At 44.8% G+C, this 16,690-nt stretch overlaps 1 protein-coding gene across 2 annotated transcripts in view; it reads left to right on the top strand.

Moving 5' to 3' along the window:
* ATP10A (ATPase phospholipid transporting 10A (putative)) overlaps positions 1 to 16,690 on the top strand; it is a 153,800-nt gene that overhangs the window by 85,550 nt on the left and 51,560 nt on the right. For both annotated transcript variants that reach the window (XM_075916477.1, XM_006116091.4), the window contains exon 3: positions 2,640 to 2,725. In XM_075916477.1, the coding sequence (XP_075772592.1) occupies positions 2,640 to 2,725 (86 nt within the window). The remainder of the gene's footprint in view (positions 1 to 2,639; positions 2,726 to 16,690) is intronic.

Below are 16,690 nucleotides of genomic sequence, written 5' to 3' on the forward strand. Positions count from 1 at the left end.
GAGGCTTTGCTCGTTTGCCCGGGAGCAAAGCCGCCCAGGCGGCGGCTTTGCTCTGGCATCCCTGGTCTGCTGGGGTGGTCCAGCGGCTTTGCTGGACCCCCCCCCAGAAGACCAGGGAGACCGGGAGAAGCTTTTCTCACCCCGGAGAACACGGGTGGCGACCCGCCGCCCGTGAGCTCCGGGGCGAGAAAAGCCCCGTTCGTAAGTGTGGATTCGACGTAAGTCGGGGACTGCCTGTATTGGGTTGTAAATATAGATCTTGTTGTTATAGTAACTGAGTAGGTCACTGGGGTCAGCCCAGCTAGTCTGGGCTTGTGCTACTGAGCTCTGTGCTATGCAATAAAATGGACACTTGCAACTACTCAAGCTCTCTGTCTTTCCACTGATTTCTTCCTATACTGTGAAACTCCCCATGACATAATAAGTGATAAGTGTGCATTCTTTCAGCCCTCTGTTGAATATTTGGGACACATCATTGATGCTACTGGTCTTCATAAGTCCCCTTCAAAAGTTAAGGCTATTGTGGAGGCTCCACCCCCTCAAAATGTTAAGTCAACTTTGCTCATTTCTAGGACTATTGAACTATTATGGAAAGTTTATTTCACAGCTAGCCACGCTATTAAAACCAATTCACAAGCTCCTTGGCCAGAACAAGGTCTGGAAGTGGACTGACGCCTGTGATGTTGCATTTAACAAGGCTAAATGTGCATTGCTAAATGCAGAGGTCCTGACGCATTTTGATCCATCCTTACCTTTACAGTTGGCTTGTGATGCCTCCCCATATGGAGTGGGACCGGTCTTGTCACATGCTATGCCTTCAGGAGAGGAGAAACCAACTGCTTTTGCTTCGCGCACCTTAAGCAAGGCTGAAACTAACTATGTGCAAATTGAACGTGAAGCATTGGGAATCATTTTCGGGATTCAGAAATTTCACCAGTACCTGTTTGGATGGAAGCTTACACTTCTCACTGACCATCGACCTCTGATGGCAATTTTTGATCCACACACAGGTATTCCACCAATGGCTGCTAGTCGTATGCAACGATGGGCATTGTGGCTTTCAGGACACACATACGAGATCAGATATCAGAAAGCCACTCTGCATGGCAATGCAGATGGTCTCTCTAGGCTGCCTTTGCGTGGAACATCTCTACAGAACTCTCAGGTCTCACCTGACTTTGTCCCCTACATGTCCAGGAGAACGGAGTTATCAACCCATTCAGGGTGCTTGTTGTGGGGAATGCGTGTCATTATTCCAAAAATACTGAGACAACAGATGTTAGCTGCATTCAGGCAGGTTATTGTGGAATGATGCACATGAAAGAAATTGCACAAAGCTATTTTTGGTGGCCTGGCTTGGACAGTGACATTGAAGAGAAGGCAAGAGCTTGTATTTCTTGCCAAGGTGTGAGGAATGCAGCTCAGTTGGCACCTCTACACCTATGGGACTGGCCTGAAAAACCATGGCAACGTATTCATGTTGATTTTGCTGGCCCATTTGAAGGTAGCATGTTATTGGTGGTGGTAGATACTCATTCCAAATGGCCAGAAGTCTGTATAATGCCTTCCACTACTGCTGAGAGTACTATCCAAAAACTATGGGGAATCTTTTGTCATTTTGGTCTTCCTGAACAACTTGTGAGTGACAACGGTCCACAGTTTGTCTCTCAGGAGTTTGGAAATTTTATGAAAGCAAATGGGATCCATCATATTACTTCAGCACCCTATCACCCAGCCACAAATGGATTGGCTGAAAGGTTTGTTCAGACAATGAAACAAACTTTGAAATCGGTTAGAGGACATTCACTCATACAAAAGAGTCTGGACACCTTCTTACTATCCTACAGAAACACTCCTCATGCTACAACCAAAGTGTCCCCAGCTTTTCTAATGATGGGACGTCAGCTGCGCACGTGCTTTGATTTGCTGAAACCTTCAGAACCGCGACAAATTGTGCAACATCAGCAGCCAGGTCAAGTCATCAGGAGTGTGTCCAGAGCAAAAGATCGAACCTTTAGTCCTGGACAGCCAGTTTTGGCTCGGAACTATGCTCCTGGAGCTAAATGCATCCCTGCCATTATTATTGCTCAAACAGGACCTGTTTCCTATACTGTCCGGACTGCAAAGTATCTCATCTGGCATGTAGATCAGTTATTGACAGGTTATTCCTGCCCCCAAGGCATGTCTCCAGTTGAGTTGCCCATCCTTCCCACTGCTGGTGAGCTACCGTGTCAAGAATCACGGCTCCTGACTCTCCTCCTCCATCACCACCAGCGGTGAACAATAACCCCCTCCCTGAGCAGGCAGATCCAACAGCCTCCCCTGGTCACACTTCAAGTTCCCAGCCCAGTATGAGGCCTGCACTCATAACATCTTCGGGTGCGAGAACGCCAGATGTCCGCCGTAAGCACAGAACTCACTAGCACAAGCCCAGACTAGCTGGGCTGACCCCAGTGACCTACTCAGTTACTATAACAACAAGATCTATATCTACAACCCAATACACAACCATTTTTAAAAGCCCATCCATAGTATATTGTAGATGTTGTGCCAAAAAAAAACAATAACCAACCATGAACAGTTATGCTTATAAATTAAACTCTTTTTGAAAAGACTAACTCTAACTTTTATGATTCCAGGACTCGGAATTTGACCCCTTGAAGTTCACCAGTGTCATTGAGTGTGAGAAGCCAAACAATGACTTAAGTAGGTTTCGAGGTTACATGTGAGTATTTCTTCTAATTAGTTTCAGTGTATAGTCCCTTCTCTATAAGGCAGAATTTACTTCTAGACTCTCTTCTTCTAGTCCCCTGCCTCATTCCCACTTCAGAAACAAATGAGTCAGGAATCCTTCATACAGCTTCACTACACAAGCCTGATTCATCTCCAGAGCAGGACCCCCTTGTGCACTTACAGAGGTATATCAGTTCTACTGAAAAAAATAGCATGCGATGATGATATTCAAGTCTGTATCACAATGCATATGCATTAGAGGGCTGCATTAGAATGTCTTATCTTTTTTTATCAACAGCACTGCTAAAATTATTCTTTTCTACTGTGTATCTCTATACTGAAGACTCTTTGTCTTGGGGCCAGCATTCAGAACTCTTGCTTGCCCATTCAGATGAGGTTAGAAGTCTCTCACTTCCATTCCTGAAGTTTAATTTATTTGTCAGTTCTGATCAGCTAACATTGTGGTTATAAGTGCCTAAAGCAGGGCACTCATAGATAAAGGACTCTCCCCTCACAATCCCCCAATTAGTGAGGTAAAAAAAAGATTCTGGACATGGGAGGGGGGATCAGTTGCTCATTATTTTTGTTCCGTTGTCTGTCTGACTTTTTTCTTTAAGTGATTCTTCTGGAGGCGACTTAGAAATAGAAATTAGATTTCTCCACTCACATTGATGTTTTCTTCCTGTCTTACAAACAAGTGAATAAAGTTGTCTTCGTTTTTGTGGTGTTGGCTTACAAAATATTGCACTAGCACAACTTTAAATTATTCAGCATAGCACCTTTGAAGCTACATCAGTTTAGACCAGCTGAGAATGTGGTTGTGAGGTTCCCCACAGGGTGCCATCTGAAATGGGGTACCACTGAGCCCCCATGACTCACCAGCCTGGGCTCCCTTCACACTGTACTGGTGTGACAAGAAGCCAAGCCCTCTGGCCTGTACTTTCACCAGCATGCACACAGGCAGGGACTAACCCAGCTGCAGTTACATGCAGGCTTTCTGACCAGTCCTTGCGTGGGAAGGCTACATAGGGCAACTACCAGCTCCTCAGGCGCTCTCCGTCCCCTGGGATATAAATCCAAAATGATACTGTCCTGCATTGCACAGGAAACCTTACAGCATAAGTTCTTAAAATGTGCCCCCTCCCACAATGTGGAGAGAAATATGAAGCAGCCTTTTGCTCCTGAGTTATGATTCCCACACATTGGCTTAGATAAAGCAAGAACAAGTTTAACTACAAAAAAATAGATGTTAAGTGATTATAAGGGATAGCAAACAGATCAAAAATTAAAATAACACAAACTAAAGTTAATACACTAAATAGACAGGATATGAATAAATAGATTCTCACCCTAAGAGATGATAGAATCAGCTCCACATTCCAAGAGACAGGCTGCATTGGCTTACAGCTTGGAATCCCCGGGGGTTTCATTCACAAGCTAAAAAATCCCTTCAGCCTGAGTACAGCACTGCCCCCCACTTCAGTCTTTTTCCTCAGGTGTTTTCAGGAGTCTTGTCATGTATGGGGAGCAAAGAACCACAGACCATGTCGCTCCCTGCTTTGTCTAGCTTTTGCGTATGACAGGAATGTTTTGTTTCTGTGCGTGGTTTCCACACTAGTCTGTAGAAAAATACTGACATCCCAAGATTGAGTCTAGAGATGTGGTCTCATCACATGTCCTTGTAGAGTCATAGTGGCTATTACTCATAGGCTTTCAGAGATAAGCTTTTGCTAAAGCCTATTGTTTTTCCCTAATGGCCCTTCCCCGCCCATTGTTTAGGCTAAAAGCATTATTATCCAGTGGGTGTTTCCCAGGTATAACTACATTTGAAATACAGATTCATAGGCAATATTCCTAATTTTAAATACAGAAATGATACATGCATTCAAATAGAATAATAATATTCATTAAATCTGAAGCTTTCCAATCATGTGTATATATAAGAGCACTATAAACTCACAAAGTACAAATTGAGTACTTAATACTTTGATTCACACCATGATTTTAGTGCAGCTTAGTCATCACAAAAAGTAAATGTAAAGCTAGTGATTGGGAGGACACTCAAAAGTTACAAGTGCATTTCAGAATAAAGTTTTGATGCCTTTCTTTATGGCCCACTGCAGTCAACCTTCCCCCAAAAGCCCTTCTACACATCTTCCTCCTAGCAAATCCTCATCCCCTTTCTCTTTTTAACACTTTCAGTGGAATAAGCTAATGGTCGTCTACTCCTCTCCAGAGATCTGTTCTCCTCGCTGTTGTTTTGAATGAGAAGGTCACTGTCCTCACTCCCAAAGTTACCATGGTCTCTGGTGGAAAAATTGTTTAGTACTACTCTACTATATATGACAACAGGGAATAAGCTTAAAAATTTCTGAGGCAAGCAGATATACCATAAGTCCTGCTGAGTAATTGCTTAGGAGAAGCTCAAGCTTTTAGCCAGTGAAAAAATAAGAGACACCACAATTTTCCTTTTTTTTTTTTTTAATTAATGTTGACTTATTTAGGAGTGCACACTTTACAGATGCTCTCTCTGGTCAATAATTGAAAATAATTTGTGTTAATCCTCCTGACCACAAGAGTTAGGCTTAGCATATCAGAGATCCGAAAGACATACCAAGTGACTTCATCCGTTTGACTTCCACCATGTAATCCGTTCCAGTTCAGTATTAGAAATGCACTATTAAAAACTCCTCTAAGTACTCAGACATCCAGATAGTATAAATCCTTCCCTGTCCAGATTACAAATCTTTATCAGTACAAACTGTTTTGTAAAAAGAAAATTTAAAAAATTCTGCAATAAACACTCCATGTTTGAGGAAGAGCTTTCTGTTTTAAAAACCAGCAAGTTCAGGGAAATTTTTTCATATTGAGCACTTTATAGAATCATAGAACACTAGAACAGAAAGGGGCCTCAAGAGGTCATCGAGTTGAGTCCCCTGCCCTCATTGCAGGACCAAACACCATCTAGACCAGTGGTGCGCAACCTTTTTTAATTTGTGACCCCCCCCCCGCCCCGCCCCCAGGGCTGGGAACATTTTTTGTTGAGCCCCCCCCCAAAGCTGGGAACATTTTGTTGTGGCCCCTTTAATTTAAATCCCCGGTCTGCTTCCCTTCCGCTCACCCCACCCCCGCCGCGTGTACATTAAGTGCCGAGAAAACAAAATGGCGGCTGGCATAGTGCTGCAACCACCCAGGAAGCCAGCCGCGGTCGTGACCTACAGGTTGCACACCGCTGGTCTAGACCATCCATAATAGATGTCTGTCTAACCTGCTCTTAAATATCTCCAGAGATGGAGATTTCATCTGGTGGTAGAAACCAGAAACACAGGCATGCAGATTTTTCAGGACTGCTAGATATTTATTTATAGATCTTCAACTATTTCAAAAACAATGATAGCCCCACAATTTATTTTTCAGAATATATGAGAAACTTGGGGTTGAAGATGAGAGGAAAAAATTTCTATCTTCTTTTCAGTTAATACAGTACAGATGCATCACCCTACTGATCTCACTCTGGCAAATGAAAAACAAGACACACAAAAAAGAAAAACCTAGGTAAAATTAGTTACAGTCAGGCTCATTTTCAAGTTACTCTATTCAATGAGACTTTCTCTGTGCAAATGCCTTCACAATTATTTATTGAAACAGTAATTGCAGTTATGTAGCCATTTCTCATAATTGTGCATTAGATATTTATATATTTATATGCCACATATTTTGGGATGATGTCCATGTGACGTGGCATATGAGATATATTATATTTATCAAGTACGTTTTACCATCTCATCTGCACTCCATTTGTTAACCCATTGTCCAGCAGTCTAACATTCCAAATTTCTGAGGAGCTTAAAAAAGTCGCCATTAAATTTTTTTTTCCATAGAACAATGTTCTCTTAGTCCACTAGATTTCTGAAGAAAAGTCCCAGGAAGGGGGAAAAGTCAGTGCTTAACCAGCACCATGTTAAAGGGTCAACCCTGCAGAGAAAGAAGAGGGAGCTCACTCATCTCCTCAGTACAACCACAGTAGTTGCATACAATATGGGATGTCTAGTTCTTAGACCTGTTTGATTTTATTCCTGGGGGCATGAACACCAAAAAATGAAAATTCTTCATACAATATTTTTAAATTTCTGCAAAATCTTGTGAATTTCATTTGTCAACATAACACTACATACTTATACCAGTAACAATTATTTTTGGTAATTTATTTCAAAATATATCAGCAAATATGTCAGTAACAATATGGACACACAATTTCCCCCCCACCCCCGAGTAGAAAGTTAAAGGAACCCCTGAGACAGCCCAGTGCGTGTTTTTCTGCCCTCTTCCCCCACCCCAGAGTTCAGCCCTGGGGACAGACACCCACAACTCTTCCCAGAGCCCAGCGATGGAAAAACCCTTTGACCAGACACTCAGACTCCCTTGTCACCATAGACCAGCAGCGCCAGCCCCATCCACCTCCAGAGCCTAGGGATTCAGAGGAAAAACAGCCTGGTGCATGGTCCCAGGATTCCACGGAGTTTTCTGCATGCCACCCTCTCCTTCCCTCAAGGCATGCTGGGAACTGAAGCTGCCAGGCGCATTCTGGCTCCCTCAAGGAGGCTGATACAATTGCCAGGCCTCTGGGCAAGGTGCGGGAGGGGGGAGGAAGGCTGCTCTGCACTTCTGGAAGGGGCAGGGCCACAGGCAGAAGGGACAGGGCTAGGGGCAGCCAGCCCTCAGCATCTCCTGGACCATGCTGTACCTTTTCCAGCCAGCCCCTCAGCTGCCCAGAGCATGCTGCTTGGCATCCTGTGATTTAAAGGGCCCAGAGCTCTAGCTTCTGCAGTAACAGTGGCTGGGAGCCCCAGGCCTTTTGAATTTCTGGGCCGTAGGGGCAACTGCCCCATTTGCCCCCTTCTGTTGGAGGACCTGCACTCCCTCTTCCTCTCTCAGCAATGGCTTCTATGTACAAGCTAGGCTCTGCTGGGTCCAGTGGCCTCTAGTGGCAGCCAGCAGCACTTCAGCCTGTTTCTGTGGGAGAAAAGGAAATTCTGCACACACTGGCTGTGACAGTGGTCTCCAACCTTTTCATACCCAAGATCGAGCGGATGAGACCTACTAGAATAGGACCAACGGTCATGAAGGTGGTTTCTGCAAGCGATGTGGTACGCTAAGAGCACGGCAAGACATGAAAGATGCCCTGGTCAACCACTGCGCCCAGCCCATCTCCAACCGTCTTGACATTAGTCCTGCCATTGGAACAAGATGGAATCTGGGAAGAGAGAGTGAGGCTGACTATGCGCACCTCTCCCTCACTTTAATCCAATTCACGCGCAAGTCTTGACATCTCGACATCCCCTAATTCCCGTAACCTTAAAGTCCTGTGGCGACAGGCGAGCGACGAAGCAGCAAGTGTGGATACACTGGGAGCTGTAGCCGCGGACCTGCACACAGGCGGCTCATGTCTAATGGTCGTCTTCTTGCTGGCTGAAGCAACAGCTGGATTCGGCGTCTACCTGAGTGACTGAGCAGCCCTCTTTAGGATTGCACTGCTCACCTCCGTAGTAAGAGGAAGGGGCTAGAAAAGGTGCCCTAAACATTGTTTGCTTCATAGAACCCTGGCCAGCTTACCGCGGCTGGAGGGGATCCCATCTCATGTGGTCGAACAATAAAATTTCAAACAAAATGCAAGGTAACACCACTCACTATTGGCACATGGAACGTACGCACGCTTCAAGACAACCCTTCAGCAGATCGACCAGAAAGAAGAACAGCCCTGGTTGCCAGAGAGCTCACAAGATTTAACATCAATATTGCGGCACTGTGTGAAACTCGTCTAGCAAATGAAGGTCAGCTCATGGAAATAGGAGGTGGTTACACATTCTTCTGGCGTGGACGCAGCGGTGATGAACGTCATGAATCTGGAGTTGGCTTTGCGGTTAAGAATCATCTTGTCCGCAAACTTGCCAGTCTTCCCAAGGGCGTGAATGACCGACTCATGACACTGCATCTTCCACTACCGAGAGGAAAGCAAGCCACACTGATCAGTGCTTACGCGCCCACAATGACGAATCCGGATGAAGTAAAGGACAAGTTTTATGAAGATCTCGATGCCCTACTCTCATCCGTGAAGCGCACTGACAGGCTGATTCTACTTGGTGATTTCAACGCGAGAGTAGGATCTGATCACACTGCCTGGGATGGCGTCATTGGAAAAAATGGAATCGGTAAATGTAACAGCAATGGCCTACTATTACTGAAGACTTGTGCGGCTCATGATTTGATCATCACCAATACCATCTTCCGCCTGCCCACTCGCAAAAAGACGTCCTGGATGCACCCACGCTCTAAGCACTGGCATCTCATTGATTATATCATTGTGCGAAGGAAAGACAGACAGGATGTAAGGGTGACCAAGGCCATGCCAAGTGCTGACTGTTGGACTGACCACAGACTTATCATCTCCAAATTAAGCTTTCACATCAAGCCAAAGAGACGTCCGCAGGGAAACAAAGCTGTGATGAAAAAGATCAATGTCAGTAGACTGAGGAACCCCAACACAGCAGCTTTACTATCAGAAGATCTTGGCAACCAACTCTTAGAGCTGCAATTAGAAGAAAATGCTGAGAAGGACTGGGAACGCTTCCAAGGATATTGTGCACTCTTCTGCACTAAAGGTTCTTGGACCCTCACACAGGAAACAGCAGGACTGGTTTGATGAAAACGATGAAGAGATCAAGGCCATACTTGCTGAAAAGCATCGCCTTCACCGTGCTCATCAGAATGATCCATCGTCAACAGCTAAGAAAAATGCCTTCAACAACATTCGCAGGATTGTACAGAGCAAGCTTCGCAAGATGCAGGACTCCTGGTTGAGTGCCAAAGCAGATGAAATCCAGAAGTTTTCTGATAGAAACGATGCCAAACGGTTCTACGAAGCCCTTAGATCCTTGTATGGACCTCAGCCCTCAGGGAGTTCCCCTCTACTGGACTCAGATGGTGCAACTTTCATTACTGAGAAGACTCTGATTTTACAGCGTTGGGCTGAGCACTTCCAATCCGTACTGAACCGCCCATCTTCCATCAATAACGAGGCGATTGATAGAATGCCCCAGGCGGATATCAACCACAGCCTGGATGTCTCACCATCAGAGACTGAAATCTTACAGAATAGTGATAGAGATGTAGCCGTGTTAGTCTGGGGTAGCTGAAGCAAAATGCAGGACAATGTAGCACTTTAAAGACTAACAAGATGGTTTATTAGATGATGAGCTTTCGTGGGCCAGACCCACTTCCTCAGATCAAATAGTGGAAGAAAGTAGTCACAACCATATATACCAAAGGATACAATTAAAAAAATGAACAAATATGAAAAGGACAAATCACATTGCAGAACAGGAGGGAGATGCAGGGGGGTGGGAGGAAGGAAGGTAAGTATCTGTGAATTGATGATATTAGAGGTAGGGAGAGTGGGATGTTTGTGAGTTAATGGTATTAGAGGTGATAATTGGGGAAACTATCTTGGTAATGGGTGAGATAGTTCAAATGTTTGTTGAGTCCTTTTTGGAAAGTGTCGAATTTTAACATGAATGACAGTTCAGAGGATTCCCTTTCAAGTGCAGATGTAAAAGGTCTTTGTAGCAGAATGCAGGTGGTTAAGTCATTGAGAGAGTGTCCTTTCTGGTTAAAATGGCAAGAAACTGTTTTCTCTTTGTGATCTTGTCTGATATCTGTTTTGTGGGCATTAATCCTTTGGCGAAGAGTCTGAGCATCCCCCTCCTGTTCTGCAATGTGATTTGTCCTTTTCATATTTGTTCATTTTTTTAATTGTATCCTTTGGTATATATGGTTGTGACTACTTTCTTCCACTATTTAATCTGAAGAAGTGGGTCTGGCCCACGAAAACTCATCATCTAATAAACCATCTTGTTAGTCTTTAAAGTGCTATATTGTCCTGCATTTTGAAATCTTACAGGCCATCAGCCAGCTGTCCAGTGGCAAGGCCCCAGGATCTGATGCGATCCCAGCGGAAGTCTATAAGGGTGGTGGTGCAGTGCTTGTCGACAAACTCACTCAGCTGTTCCAGTCCTTCTGGAATCAAGGATCTATTCCTCAGGAACTGAAAGACGCGTCCATTGTACACCTCTACAAGAGGAAAGGAAATCGACAAGTTTGCGATAATCATAGAGGAATATCACTGCTTTCCATCGCAGGTAAGATCCTTGCACGAGTGTTGCTGAATCGTCTGATTGACCACCTGGAACAGGGTTTATTACCTGAGACACAGTGCAGTTTCTGCAAAGAGCGTGGCACGGTGGATATGATCTTCGCAGCCCGACAGCTCCAAGAGAAGTGTCAAGAGCAGAATCGTGAACTGTACACCATCTTCGTGGATCTCACCAAGGCTTTTGACACTGTCAGTCGCGAAGGTCTGTGGCACATCATGTCGAAGTTTGGGTGCCCTGACAGATTCATCTTGATGGTACGTCAGTTCCACGACTTCATGACGGCTCGTGTTCTGGATGATGGAGAAGCTTCAGAGGCCTTTCCCGTCACAAACGGCGTCAAGCAAGGGTGTGTGCTGGCACCAGCCCTGTTCAGCATAATGTTTTCAGCCATGCTGTCAGACGCCTTTCAGAACAGTTCCTTGGGAATCAGACTGAGATACAGGACCGATGGGAAACTGTTTAACCTGCGAAGACTCCAGGATGTCACCAAGATAAAGGAGACTGTGCTACGAGATCTCCTTTTTGCTGATGACTGCGCCCTGAATGCTGGATCAGAGCAGGAAATGCAAACCAGCGTGGACAAATTCGCAGCAGCATGCGACAACTTCGGCCTTCTCATCAACACAAAGAAAACCGAAGTAATGCACCAGCCAGCTCCGCAAGCTCAATATCAAGTGCCCACCATCACAGTGAAGGGACAAAAGCTGCAAGCAGTGGACCAATTTACATATCTTGGCAGCACCCTCTCCCGCTCAGTGACAATTGACATCGAGGTCAACTGCAGAGTCGCCAAGGCAAACTCTGCATTCGGCAGACTGCTGACCAAAGTGTGGGACCGCCGTGGAATAAGCCTTGCTACAAAGCTTAAAGTCTATCGAGCAGTAGTGTTAACTACCCTGATGTACACCAGTGAGACTTGGACTGTATACAGGAGGCACGCTAGGCAACTGAACCACTTCCACACGATTTGCCTCTGCAGACTTCTGAGGATCCGGTGGCAGGATAAGGTGCCAGACACAGAAGTCCTTTCTAGAGCAGGTCTGCCGTCAGTTTACACCTTGCTGATGAAAGCTCAGACACGCTGGGCAGGCCATGTTGCAAGGATGCCAGATCATCGCATCCCTAAACAGCTCTTCTATGGTGAGCTGTTTCAAGGGAAGCGATCGCACGGGGGACAAAAGAAGCGATACAAAGATACGCTTAAAGCCTCTCTCAAGTCCCTGGATATTGACACCACCTCCTGGGAGACCCTGGCACAAGACCGATCAACATGGCACACGCTGATCTGCCAAGGCTGTCAAACATCTGAAGCCAGAAGGACAACCATAGCACAAGAGAAGTGAGCACTCCGTAAAGCCAGAGTTGCAATAGCTGCAACAGTGGTGCCCACACATGTCTGCCCGACATGTGGCAGAACATTCCGTGCCCGTATCGGCCTTATCAGCCATTTGCGGACACACCGTGGACAGTCCACAACCCGTTAGATGTCAAGGTCTTCTTCGAATACGATGGACGAACAACATCAACACCCAAGATGACTTTTTAAATCTCAGAACAAGCAAAGATCTACTGCCACATCCTTCCCCCAAGACCCCACTCCTTCCTTGAAGCCCCACCCTCTCTATTCTCCTGCTCTCCATCACTTGCTATCCCCAACCCTTATACACTCTACACTGCTGCTTTTTTTCCCAATTCTAATGTGGGAAGAGGTTTTTCCAACATTTGGCCTGTCTAGAGTGGACCAAATGTTAGAAACCCCCCTTCTTTTGGAATGCCCCTTATTCCTCGTGGAATGAGGAATATAGGGGTTACTGAAAGAGCATGTTTGCTCATCCATTAAAAAAAGCAGAAGAACAAACGCATCCCTGGATGTGGAAGAGTTTTTCCAGGATATCTCTCGAATCCTGGAAAAACTCCTGCAGTCTAGCCGTACTCTCACAGGGTTGAGACAGGATGTGTGGGCTCTGGGATGGGAATGAGGGATTTGGGTGTGGGAAGGGGTGAGAGGTGCAAGCTCTGGGAGGAAATTTGGATGCAGGAGGAGGTGGAGATGGGGATGCTGGCTTGGGGAGGGGGCTCCAGGCTGGGGAGTGTTGGGGTCAGGTAGAGGGTTGGGGTGCTGAGCAAGCCACAGGCTTGTGGCTGTGAGGAAACAGGAATTTGGGTTGGGCTATGTGAGGGGCTCAGGGCAGGGGGTTCCTTTTTATAATAGGCTCAGATCTAGGTTTTGGGGGGGTGCAGGAGTGTTATAATGCTGTGGCCAGTTGGGGTCTTGGCCCCAGTTGTGGGTTTGTTGGCCAGGCTTCATTTTTAAATAAAATACTATGTCAAACACAAAAAGTTTCTGCATTGTCTTTATTTATGAGAAGGGCAGGGAACCTGTTTTGAGTCAGGGGTCACTGACCCACAGAAAAGTCAGTTGGGGCCACACAAGGGAGATGCAAAAAAAACCTCCTCCAACCCCCTGCCCCCCCAAGCGTCACTAATGTGGCCCCAGCTGGGCTGGTAGGAGCAGGGGACATGGTACTGGGGAAGGGTGCTAGTGGGTGTGGGGCAGGGGACAGAGTGCTGGGGTGGGGGCAGGGTTCCTCTGGGGAATAGGAGAGAGGGGACAGGGTGCTAGTGGGGGCAGGGTGTCCCCTGCACCAGCCTCCTCCCAGGACACTTCCTCCCCCCCCCCGCGGCACAGGAAAGCCCCCACACGGGCCTACTCTGGGACCAACTCCCCCTCCTGTGGCGCAGGAAAGCCCTGGTGTGCGCCTCCACTGGGGACCCCCCTGCAAGTTCCGGCAAGCCACAGACCTGAGGGAGGGGAGCAGCCAGCACACTTCCGGAACCCCCGGAAGTGGCGTGCAGCTGCAGGACTTCCGTCCACCCCACAGGAAGCCGGCGCTACCTCCATTTTTGCTGGAGGTAGGTAGTGGGACTTCTCGGGGGTAGGGAGAAATGGGGGGGCCCCGAACGCCTCATGACGAGCCCTGGTCACTCACGATCGACCGGTAGGTGACCAGGGGGCTATGGGGATACTGGATACTGGAGGTATCTCAGAAAAGCTATGCCACATCCAAGGAACACATCTGCTTTTTTGGAACAATTTGCAAAAAAATGGATGCGTTCTTTCACCATCCCTGTAATCCTCTTTGCAATTTGCATATCTTTTTCCAACTTTTCTTTGCAGTCTAGGCATAGCCACCATGTTAATTTATGCAAAATTCTGCATTGAACAGTGGCACAGAATTTGCCCAGGAATATAATCTACAGAGCCCGTGTTTTGAAAATTTTCCATCCACATCCTTTAGGGTCTTGTGCATCAGCAGATCACTTTGAAATGTGCTATTGTGGAGCAGACACAGATTGTTCTATCTAAATTTGTGTTTTATCTGAGCTAAATTAATAAGAATAAACTGGATATGAGGTGAGCGAGACCTGCTGAGTGCAACTGAAATATTTTAATAACTAGACAACTAAGCTTGAGATTCCCTTATATTACTTTCCTGTGCATGTTACAACTTTATACCTTAATACTCAGGTCTCTAGTGAACAGTATATGCATGGCAATCAGCTATCATTAACATTCATCTGTAAAGAACTTGCATGGGCTATAAAGTCACAAATCAGAGCTGCTATTTCCTCAGTTGGTTTGTAAAAACCAAGTCCACTTATTAACAGAGAAGTTAACTACAATTTTGAGACTTTACTGGAAAACTTAAACTAACATCCTAGTGATTCACAAGCTAAGCTGTAGGGGATTTGGTTTTAAAAAGCAGAGAAGTCGTACTCAGAATAGTAGGATTATTTTAGTTCTTTTGTAGATAATTTAACAAATTATTCCCATAGATTGTGCCAGTCTTTTATACATCCCAAATACAGTGAATGATTGCTTCTTATTGACCTGCTAAGGATTGGAATTCTATGATCAAGGACTGGGACAATGATGAAAAGGGGACAAAGCAGAATTTTTGTAACTCAAAAATCAATAAAACAAAAACACGTGTTCTGTGTTCTTAGAACTGCTGAGAGGAATTCTCTACTAGAGTGATAAAAAGCATTTGTGCTTTAAAGATGCAAAATCTGCACCTTTCCACTGCTAAAACACTTGGCACATTCCATGGTCATCTAAATTAGATATATTTTTTTTTGAGGCAGGGTGTGTGTTTTATTTTTATGTAATGCTTTGTGCACATACTGAAGGTCTTTCAAATGAGCAGCCCCCTTATTCTTTGAATAGTTCCATTATTTTCATATCAGTTTTGCCAATTGTGATTATTTTTATGGTAGTCTCATGGTATTTGGTATGGTTCTTAAAGTCACATCTCCTAGAAGCATGTGATAAAACTCTAAACTTAGCATTTGTTTTTAAAATGCATACATTTCTAGCACTTAGAGTTGTGAAGAAAAATTTGAACATATGACTCAAGTGCACCTTAAAGATTCATAAACCCAAGGTCAAATAAAAGAACCCATTTTAATAAAACCATGATGTTTTAGTTAATTTCATGATTTTGGGGAGCCGGGTTCATGGTTTTTTTAAATGCTCAGGACTGCCAATAGAGGGTTACACTGCACCATACATAAGGATGGCAAAATCTGCTATATAAAATAAAATATACAAAAATAAACTATACTTATAATTTACTTATTCCCACAAAGAACTAGGGGTCACCAAATGAAATTACTAGGCAGCAGGTTTAAAACAAAAGGAAGTTTTTCTTCACTCAGGGCACAGTCAACCTGTGGAAATCCTTGCCAGAGGATGTGGTGAAGGCTAAAACTTTAACAGGGTTCAAAAAAGAGCTAGATAGATGCATGGAAGTTAGGTCCATCAGTGGCTATTAGCCAGGATAGGTAGGAATAATATCCCTAGCCTCTGTTACTCTGGAGATGAGTGACAAGGGAGGGATCACGTGAGGATTATCTGTTGTGATCCCTCCCTTTGGGGCATCTGGTATTGGCCCCTATTGGCAGACAGGACACTGAGCTTAGATGGATCTTTGGTCTGACCTAGTAAGACCGTTCGTACGTTCTTAACCATAAACATAACATTTGTGGCTGCAGCAGCAGCAGTTTTATTACTTTAGTTCTATTTCTAGTGCATTCTGTTTCTCAGCATTTCTCTTTTTTATGAGCTCTGTATTCTAATTTATCTTAAAAAATTAAGAATTCTGTTTTTGATGCTATTTATCTCAATGAATGTTAGTTAAAATATTTCCAATTTTCTTTCACCATCTGTTCTGAAGCATTAAGACACTGGAATCTGATATGTGGAATTTTATTCATACACAGCAAGTCTATAAAGGTGATTTGACTTTTCTCCCCTCTCCCCCTCCTTTCCTCTGCCACCCCTTAGCACTTTTCTAGTACTACTGATGTAAGAAGTTAATTTTTTATTCTTAATGTTTCCCTTGTGGCAATCCATTCTCCGAGACATTTTTTCCCTCTGTTTCTCTGATGTAGTTGCAATTTTTGTCAGTGCATAAATAACAAACTGTAAGAACTTAGCTAGGATAGACATTTTGTTTACTAAGAGTTTCTCATATAACCTAAAGCCCCACTTTTTCCTGTAGTTTGTCTGTTGGGCTTTAGTAGGCAATTGTTTATAGACGCTGATGTTATTACCAGTTAGTGGTTAATTTGAAATATCTTGGACGTATTATATTTATCTGATAAGAACATCCAGCTCTCTACATATCCTGGAGAAAAGTCAATGAAAACAAAAAACTGTTTGGGGTTGCTAAAGGTTTTACTGT

Source organism: Pelodiscus sinensis, chromosome 1 (genome assembly GCF_049634645.1).
Source record: "Pelodiscus sinensis isolate JC-2024 chromosome 1, ASM4963464v1, whole genome shotgun sequence".
NCBI lineage: Eukaryota > Metazoa > Chordata > Testudines > Trionychidae > Pelodiscus > Pelodiscus sinensis.